At 33.1% G+C, this 10,533-nt stretch overlaps 2 protein-coding genes across 2 annotated transcripts in view; one reads left to right on the top strand and one right to left on the bottom strand.

Moving 5' to 3' along the window:
* Nucleotides 1-1,285, bottom strand: part of LOC105166311 (mitogen-activated protein kinase kinase kinase 5-like) — a 5,644-nt gene extending 4,359 nt beyond the window's left edge. The window contains exons 1-2 of the mRNA XM_011085619.2: nt 876-1,285; nt 155-495 (exon numbers count right to left, since the gene is read on the bottom strand). Of these exons, the coding sequence (XP_011083921.1) occupies nt 155-495; nt 876-1,285 (751 nt within the window). The remainder of the gene's footprint in view (nt 1-154; nt 496-875) is intronic.
* LOC105166221 (protein OSB1, mitochondrial) lies at nt 7,466-10,394 on the top strand. The gene is made up of 4 exons (XM_011085492.2): nt 7,466-7,893; nt 7,969-8,107; nt 9,046-9,127; nt 9,669-10,394. Exons 1-4 carry the CDS (start codon nt 7,577-7,579, stop codon nt 9,956-9,958), a joined length of 828 nt encoding a protein of 275 aa, XP_011083794.1. The 5' UTR covers nt 7,466-7,576; the 3' UTR covers nt 9,959-10,394.

The raw sequence follows: 10,533 nt of genomic DNA, 5'->3' as shown, positions 1-10,533 counted from the left end.
GGCGATGGCCTAGAAATTGTTGGTGGCCGTGGCAGCGGATGAACGTTGGCATTATTAGCATCAGGCCCTGCAGCAGAACTTTCTGGGAGAGACTTATTACGAGAATGTATAGAGCCACAATTACAATTCCTGGAATTTTGGTGTTTAGACGGACTTTGTGACATTGGGCTATAAAGTGGAGAGTGTTCGGGAGTAGGTATCCGCGTAATTTGGTGAGACTTCAATATTCTATCTGAAGTCGGAAATTCCAAAGCCGATGAGACTTGAAATGAGGGGTGGAAAAGATCCACAGTGCTATATCTTTGTGGGCTAAGCAGTGGACTGGAGTAACCACTGCTTGGAGCACTCCTCGCAGGAAAATGCAGACAAAAGTTGTTGTCTGCAGTGTCGACGTTTAGGTCTCGAGGGAATCCTCTGCGCCGGTAAGTGGGAGATATATGTCTTTTTTGGATGATATCATCAGTGGTCTTCCCGAACTTGTGATCAGAAATATTTCTGCAATTTGAACACCGTAGGATATGTTCATGTTTACCCATCAATATTAGTTGAAACTATTCTGAATTTAAGGCATACAGCTTGAGAACTATAGCTTTGAGCCTATAACAAGAGTGATACAAGAGGGGTTGGATTCCTCTCATAAAGAAATGAAGCACAAAACCATATCTAAACATCTGATTTGCAACAGATGTTGCTGACATGTTTTCTCACAGGCTTAAAATCAAGATTCTATCTCTAGACAATATTTGTTTTAATCCAAGAGAAACAGTTATCCTTGTCCCATGTCTATTAAAAAATCCATAGTCAGAATCATGTTAAACTTCAAGACTTTCATTTCAATTGAAGCTTAAAAGAATATCCAAACCAGAAAACCAAACCTTGTAACTGCGGAGCCGGGAGGATCCACCACCCCGGCTCTCGGGCCATGCGAACCATCACACTGCCCAACCTGATAATTCATTCCAGGCCGGGGTAGAGGCAGGGGCACCGCCGACTTTGACCAGTGGCAGCCGCCAGCGTGGTGGGGGGTCCGAGGCCCGGACACAGTCCCCGAACCCGAATCAGGGGAAACGGGCCAAGACTCCGACCCATCACGAGTAACACCAGACTTTAGACCCAATTCGTCATCGGTTGCATACCTCAGCTTCCTCTGCCGGGTCAGCTTCCTCTTCTGCTCCTTACTGCCCGTGTTCTTGAAAATATCGTTCGAGCTCTTGCTCTTGCCCTTTAATGGCCGATTAGCACTGGATGACGATGAAGAAGAAAGCGCACTCCAGAGAAAAGGCATAACCACTCAAGAAAACCACAGAGCCCACCGAGAAACCTTCCCAAAATTCAGCAGAGAAACACGCTAACACAGCTACACCGAGATGGTGGGCGCCATTGAAACTGGTTGTTCGTTGTTGTAGAAAAACAAAAGGGGTCAAATTTGTTCACTTTAGAATTGTCATTACAACTGATCTCCACCTGCTTGCTCTTTTTTCCATGCATAGCAAAGACCTTTGGAGTTACAGATACGTACAGATTCAAATATATTTATTTGAACTTTGCTCCCCCAAAAGTCAATGGCTGAGAATGTGAGAAGATGGAAAACATTTCTCAATGTAAATTCTTGAGCGGGAGGTCAAGGTTGACATGAACTCTCCGTGTGGGAACTGCAAAAATCTGGAGAAGAGTAATTTTTGGTGTATTTTGATTGTACGGTCGTCTCACTGCGTAGATTAGACTGAGTAAACTGCTACTGTTCGTACACGGAGCTGGACGTATAGGCTCTGAATATACTAATCATAAATGCCCCCAAATTCTATTAGGGCTCAGATTTGGTTTAATTAGTCTACTGAGAACCCAATTCAAGTGGAATAGTTCAAATCAGAAGTCATCTTATTAGCATTTACAATTACATTATGAATTGGGATAATTACACCACCAAGATTTGGTATAATTATATAAATTTATTATAATCTCATAAATTATATTTAATAGTACGGACATTTGTTTCTGTTTGATAAATTTATTGTATTTGATGATATTAACAAAAATATTTGAATAAAAATCCATATTTACCTTTGATTAACTTATCACTGACTTATTACAAGTCAAACAAATTTTTTTAACCAAACTATCCTTATAAATCTTCACATGCTATGCATGTGAACGGGTACATCTCCACTCGTGAGAGTAGTATGATTAAAAAAGATTTTATTGATATGTAATATATCAGTAATAAATTAACTAGGGGTAAATATGAATTTGTATTCAATTTTTTTGCTAATATCAGTAAATTCGATAATTTTGATTAATGGATGGATCTATTTGTTATATAGAAACAAACATAATGGGTACTAAGTGTAATTTTTTAAACCACAAGAGCTTTACATGTAATTTCACCAAATCTCATGGGAAGGCAGTGTAAGTATCTTTTATGAATTTCAATCATATAAAATCAATATACGTCATTAATCGATATCATGTATATATAACTAACTAATAATTGCCTTTATAGTAGATCAATAATTGCTATTGAAGTAGACAAATGCTCACTCTTTGGTGGGACTCGAAGCTATAACTTCTTGATTATGGGGCAACTTCCATCTCGTATATTTTGAATTTTAGTTATTCCTGTTCATGGTGATTCTAGATTGATTACGATGTTGATTTCTCAAGTTATTTTTTTGAGTTAATTTTGGCTTGAGTTGTAATTTAGGTCTAAGGTAAATCCAGCAATAGTTCTCCAATATTTAAATAAATAAAACTGTCTGATATATTAAATATTTAGCATCCAAAAATCATACCTATCCAGGACCTCTTTGCCACTATCCGGGATAAAGTGTGGGCCAGGATTTTCGACTGGAATGCAAAACTCCTATCTCAAGTTGGTCGAGAAGGTGTTGATTAAATCTGTTGTCCAAGTTATTCCCACATATATCATGGGCTGTTTCAGACTCTCACTCACTTTGTTGAGAGAAATTTAGAGTATGATATCCACGTTTATGGAGCAATGAGAGTAAAAACAAGATTCATTGGGTCTCTTGGGAGCATCTATGTGAGAGTAAATTGGCGGACAGACTAAATTTTCGACAATTGTACCTCTTTAATCTTACTATGCTGGCTAAGCAGTTGTGGCGTATTTGGTGTCAGTTGAAGAAATTTCTTAGTCAAGTCCTAGATGCTCGGGTATTTTCTAATGGCGATCTTTTCTCGGCCTCGCTTGGAACTCGACCCTCTTTCACTTGGCGAAGTATCTTAGTGGCTCAAAATCTGTTTTGTGCTGGATGTCAATGAAAGGTGGGCTCGAGCTCTCGCATTAATGTTTGAATGGATCCTTAACTCCAACTCAAACTGATTGATATATAAATTATACTAAAATTGTACTTAGATACATAAAGTTATATTTATCATTTAATTGAAACATTTTTTGTAAAGTAGTAAACATATGATAAATGTAGTCTATCAAATTTAAATAAATATTGCTCTCTCTTTCCATAAATGTTGGCATTTGCTTGAAAATTCCTTCTGATCTTGAGAAAGAAGAATTTTTGTGTTTAAAATTTCAATTCTGTTTTTAAACTAATCTTAGTAAAATGAAATTTGAATTGGTCCTATAATATTGAATTGGGCTGGTAAGTATTTAGATTTGACTAATTAAAAAAGTCTAGTAATATGGTCTTATTTTAGTAGTCAATCATGTGATATTGAAAATATACCTTTTTTCAAATGGAAAGCCTTTCTAGTGAAAAGTCTATCAGAATCGACTTGGATTTTTTATTGCAATTTTTATTTTATTTTTTATTCTATTATATATATATATATACATAATGTGTATAAAAAAATTATTGATAAAATTAATGATGTAATTTTTAATATACACAACATGTATATCTGAAACGGACTGCGTTTAATTTCCTTAGTTTGCCAGCTAAAAGGTGGAGTTACAATGAACAAACTGAGTAATATTTTAGTAAAAAAAATGTATTTTATAACAGTCAGATTCACTGAATTTTGAAAAAACTTCAATTTGATTTCATTAACACATGTTCATATCATAGATATTTTTAAAATTTTTAATGTTTTTAATTATCTAAGTGTAATAAAAATAATATTTTAATATATCTTTTTTTTTTTATGTTTTTAATTTGTAACTTAGCTATTTATACAGATTATACATAAGTATATAACTATATACGCATATTTGTAAATACTTTTTATCCACTATACCTATATAATGTTTCGTCTGAATAAAAATTAAGTTTAAATACATTTTGCACTCGTGAACTATAGATGAAGTGCATTTATCCCTCTAAGCTATAAAATGTAACAAAATGCTCCCTCATATATATTCCAATTTTTTTGTGATGAAAATGCTATTATTATTTACACCCCTTAAAATATATTTATTACAATAATTTCCCTAAAAAATAATTTGAATTAATTATAAAAACTTTATCTAAAATAAATACTACCCAAAGTTTTTTATTTCTACATAATGAGTATAGAATCTATATAAACTCTATAATTTTACAGCTGTTAAAAAATTTACATATTTTTTGCTTGGGTTGTTAAGTATATTGAATTTTTTAATATAAATTATCAATATAATTTATAGTATTTCATCGAAAATATATATATATTCACTGTAAAACATGTAAATCTATAATATTTATGCATACATGTAACTGAATAAAAATTATAAATTATATAACATATTTTTTTATAGAATTATATGCATGATGTATTTATACATATTTTTTTTTTTGGAATAAAATAAATTGAGCTCGTAAAGATTTTTTGTTGTACATAAAGATTTTTTTTTTTACATAATTTTACAAAAAAACCTATAAATTTTAAATAAAGTTCGAGTAAAATCTAAATCACTAAAAGTAGTTTTGGAGTGGATTTTTTAATAAAACATACTTTAGGGAATAAAAATAAAAAATATAAGAGCTAAGTGAGAAGGACACTTTTGTACTGTCAATGCCAAATTATTTTATCATAATATTTTTTATTACATTTCATACTTTGAGGGTGTCAATGCAATTATATACATAGTTTAGGGGCACAAAATGTATTTAACCCTAAAATTATAATATAAATGCAATAATTCAAATATATCTACATATTATATAGTCCCGAATACGCGTAGAATATAAAAATACTTTTCCATTTATTTATTCAAAACCTAATAATATAATCACCGACGTACTTAAATACATTAAAATTTTGTAATATAAAAAAATTGTATGTTTATCTTTCGTACGATAGGATTTAACAATATATATATGGAGACAAAGACTTGTGTACTGACGAAGGTTCCATGCGATTTTCTACTCATGCTATTTTAAATAAAGACTTGTATTTTCTACTCATGCGATTTTATATAATTCATGCGTGTTTTCTTTATCTTATCTTTTTTAATTTTTATTTGTAAAATTACATTTATACCTTTGCTTAGTAACCATTGGGTATATTTATATAAATTTTACTTTTAAATTTATACAATACATTTTAAATATATAAAAATAGATATAATATATATAAATATATATATATAGAGGGAGAGAGAGGGAGGAAGGCCGGCCAACAATGACGGGGGCTTGGAGGAGGAGGGTTGGCGACAGTAGCGGGGAAAAGGGAGGCCAATGACGATGGGTATAGGGTTGGGGAAGGGGGAGGGAATGGTGGGCGGCAACTGGTGAGGAGGAAGGCGATGATTAGGAAGCAGTGAAGGGGGATGGTGCAGGATGGTGGCGCAAGCGATGGAAAAGGTGGTTGTTGGGGCAATAGGGGTGGAACTCGGAGGTGGCAACAGGGTTGGGGCGACTGTGCCGATGCCGGAATCGGTGGGCCAACTGTGCCGATACCTTGCAATGATATTACAAAAATATGTTATTAAATTAACTTATTAAGCCATTTTACGAGCTCCCGATTGATTAAATAAAACTGTAATTCTAATAATATTTATTATTAGTTATGTAATTAACATATATAAATTATTAATAATTAAAATTTATAATATAATTTAGATATGTAAATAGTAACTAATACCCTACATGTACCTATAAATGAATTTTATGCCCACACCTGTTTTTTTTTTTTCTTTTCATACTCATACCCATATCCTATTAAGTGGATAGAAAACCCTACTCTAGATATACTGAAATTAAATGAGTGAGTACGGACAAGGTCTTCGTCTCTAAAATACCTATACATATGTAAAGTTTTAATACCAAAAGTACCTATGTATATTAGGATATCTAAAACCATAAAATAGATCTCTATTTACCTGGATTAATTTAAAATAATTAAATTTATAAATTTTTAGTAAATTAATCAATTAGATTTATTTAATACGTAAAAATTCTTAAATTTTTATAATTATATATTATATATTTATTTACATCTTTTACTTATTGATACAGCTTTATCCAATTCATAAAAAATTTTCCATATTTGTTTTCGTAGTACATCTTATTAAATTAACTTTTTAATGAAATTAATTAAAACTAACCTTGATAGTTTAGAAAATAAAAAACATAAATAAAATTAAGATTAATTAATTAAACTCGACTAATATATGGGTTACACAAAATTAGTTTAAACAGAAGTCGTAAAAAATAATCAAATAAAAGTTGAACACAAATTCAAACCAATAGAAAATGTAAATCAAAATTAAATATCTATCTATATCTTCATATAATTAAAAAAAATACCTTTTTAATGTTGTCAAATTTTTTGGCATGTCGTTTTCTATTTTTTTTCACTATTCTCAACTTTTTTATTTCTCTGTCTTTCAATTTACACATATCTTTTTCTTATCTCCACATTATGCCATTTTCTTCTTTATTTAATAATTTTTCATAAATCAAATAACTATACTTTTTCGTTTACATCTGATCTCTTCCATTAAAATTTGAACAGAATATATTAACGTTAACAAAAAAATTATATGAATTTTTAATTTACGTTCATTTAGTATTCTCATGTATATTTGATATTTATAAGGAGATAAATATAATATATATATATGTATATATGAAGTGATGTTAATATTATTAATATTTTCTTTCTTACAACTACAAAAAGTATTATATGATAATATTAAATAAAAGATAAAATTAAAAATTTTATGTAATTTTTCTTTTTTTTTTCCTAATGTCGGCATTTTTCATATGAATCATATCAAAGGAGGTCATGTGTAAATGATGAATTATTATAAGATGTAATTATATTATAATTTTTTTTTGAGAAAAATATAATTTTATATTTTTTTTAAAAATTAAATATAATAAACTATTTAATTAAATAAATATAATAAAATTTTAATTATACACACATATCAAGTATACTTCAAATGGTAAATCATTGCAGCTCTGATTTTTTACAGGCCGTTGGATCTTTAACAAGATAATCCAAATCCTAAACAACGGTTTTGATTAGACGGTCCAGAAAAGAGGCCCAAACGTCGCCTGCAGATGAACTCAAACTCAAACAATGGTAATTGGCGTTAATCCCCAATGTAAAAGAGCTTAACCTAAAACATGGAACAACCCCCCAAAGCTTCCCAATTGAGCTCCAGATTTACATGAGGGCTGCCCGTCTTCTTCTGCCCCGATTCAAGAACGCCGCCTCAGAATCTGCCCGCCTTTTCTCGTCTCCCGCCGCCCTGAAACGGCAGCCCTGGACCCCCTTCTCGGACTACTCGGACGGCGAAAGGGCTGTCTACAATCGAGCTCTGGAGTTCCAGCGGCCTACCACCGTCAGATATGAGGACATTTTTCCCAACACTGTGAGCTTAATTGGTAGAATAGTATACCCTCTGAAAGCATGCAAGTCCCCTGGATTCGGCTTCTACACTATGCTTAAAGTTAAGGCATCGAGTGGCGCTTCCCCCTATTTTAGGTCGGTAACCCCTTAGTTATTTTTGTTCTGTTTACAATTTAGTTATTCAATGTTTCGTTTCATATCTGTATACAGCATAATGCTCAAATTTTGGAACGACATGGCGGAAATATCGGTGCAGCATCTGAAGCTGAATGATTTAATTTATGTTTCGGGACGTCTAGGATCGTACATGAAGGTGGATGAAAATGGGAAATCGATTCATAAGTGCGAGGTTTGAAATGTCACTTTTTTTAGTAACAATGAGTTAGTTTTCTTTATTGCGTGAAACGATTCTTGTTCTTAATCTTGATTGTTGTGAGCAAGATACGATGTTCCTAGTGAAAAGACTAAACTAACATACTGGCGAGAGTTTAATTTGCGACGTTAAACTCTCAGGCGTTGATTCTTAGTTGTTTATTTTATACAAAGCCCTATTTCCTCTATGCAGGCTATTAGTCTTCTGAATGAAGTTCTGTTTAGTGAGTCCATATTTTTATGAAAGCAAATTATTGTGCTGAAAGAGCAGTTAAATAAAAATAGTTCCCACCAGTACAATGCGTTTATTTTTAGTTAGCTCATGGTTTACGTTATGTGTCACTTCTCAAGCTCTTTGATTATTGCATTTGCAGCTCGCGTCTTTTTCTCGAACAGCTTATGCTCCACTTGCACCTTTCGCAAAATGTCTGCTGACTACTTGTTCTATGGGATGAATTTGGGGACTTCAGCATTGAAACATTCAAGCAAATTAATATAAATGTTTGTGCAAATTTTCGAGTTCCAAGGGCAAAAAATCCACATTACAAGCATTTTATTTAAAAATATGATGTTGATTACTACATTCTCCAAATGAAGCTCTGGCTAGCAATAAAAATTGATATATGAATAGAAGGTACATATTTGTTTTGTTACCTCTGCATGAGTTAGATTAAGTAAATAAGTTAAAAGTGTGACGAATAATGCATCAAATGTATTTAATTGCTCCCTTCCCCTGACCTTTAATATAAAACTAAAAAATGTGTCACTATGTGATATAAAGGTGAAGTGTTGTCTGCGTACGGTGATCTTTTCTACAATGCAGCTCGTGCAGCTTAATGTCTCCTATCGGTACTGTATTGGTTTTCCTTCCATATGATGCATTTATATCTTTTTATAATTAAGTTTCATATGTAGGTAATTGTTACAGAGATAAATTTTGTTGCTCAACATGGTCTAGGGCCAGCTTACCAGAACCTCGCGAAGATAGAACATGCAGGTACAGTTCCTTCTACTTTTTCTTGGTAATTTTCGCAGTTGATACCCTCTTGGCAGTGCCATCTGCTTTTTACTTTCATCATCTTCTTTAAGTTGTAGGTGAATATAGTTTGAAGTGTTCAAAGAACTAGTAGCATTTGAAAATATAAAATAGTGAATTAAGCATTTTTGCCTTGTTCAACTGACCTAACGATATAGTTTCAGAAGTGATTAAGCATGAATACAGCGAAAAGTTGGGTTTAAGTATACCGTTTCTTTCTTTTTCCTTTTCAATTTGGTTTTCTCCCCATAGCAGCATTGATCATATTACTGCCTTTTGGGTGGGGTTCATTTTCTTTTCTTTTCTTTTTGCCTGTGTGTATGTATGTTGGTGGGGGGTAGTGGGGTTCCAAACTGAATTCTCATCCATTTACTCTTATCTGTTTCATATATCAGGCTGTCACTCTCTTCAATTCATATCCCAGCAATTCAGCCCTTGCTATGTTGTGTGTATTTTTATTTGCTTTTTCAATAATCCCATCCTTATCTGGATCCATTGACAGTTTCAGCTGAGGATATCATGCAGAAGCATAGAGACCGACTTCATTTGTGGCAAATATTCTTTGCCAACCCATGTGAGTGGTGGGATAAGAGAAACTGTAAATTGAGCCCAAAGGCTCCAGACTTTAAGCACAAAGATACCGGTGAGGCTCTCTGGCTCCAAGACAAAGATCCTCCATGGATCAAACAACAACTCCAATTGCTTGATTCAAGATTCAGCAAACGAAGCCCAGCAGGAGAACGCAGAAATGCTTGGTCACATCTGTCCCCTTTGGTCTACTATGACACATGAGAAACATTGAAAACTCAGTGAGCTCAAAAGGTGAACTTGACATTGCTCATTGTTGCAATTGTTCCAACCTAGAATACTCTGTTGTTTTTGGATCTTGAAACCCTATACGGGATGAGAAGATGGTGGCCAAGTTTCAGATGTTGGTTTGGCCTGAAAGCAAGTTGTTTTCAACTCTAAGCTGTTAGAAACAAAGCTGAAGTTTGTGGATATATACTGTACAGAACCAATGCTGGATACAGACTTACATTGGCTAGTTACACGCGGCTATTCTACCTCACCAAGATTGGGTGCAGTAGTTAATATGGTTGGAAAAGTCCATGTTAGTAATCACACTCGCCTACAAATTACTTTTGTACGATAGTCATAACAAACGTTTTCTCAATCCTGGAGCTTGTGTCTTGCAGTTCTATCAGAAATTCTGTATGATTTGATAAAATCAATTTTCTCCATATCCTCGCAGGTTCCACAGGTCAATACTGTGCATTGCTCGGAAGATAGATCTTAGGGAACCATGCACTCCCGGAAGCTGTAGTTTGGACTTTTGATTCCTATTTGAGAGGATTTTATGGGTGCAA

The sequence above is a fragment of the Sesamum indicum genome, linkage group LG7 (genome assembly GCF_000512975.1).
Source record: "Sesamum indicum cultivar Zhongzhi No. 13 linkage group LG7, S_indicum_v1.0, whole genome shotgun sequence".
Lineage (NCBI taxonomy): Eukaryota > Viridiplantae > Streptophyta > Magnoliopsida > Lamiales > Pedaliaceae > Sesamum > Sesamum indicum.
This window is presented reverse-complemented; position numbering and strand designations above follow the sequence as displayed.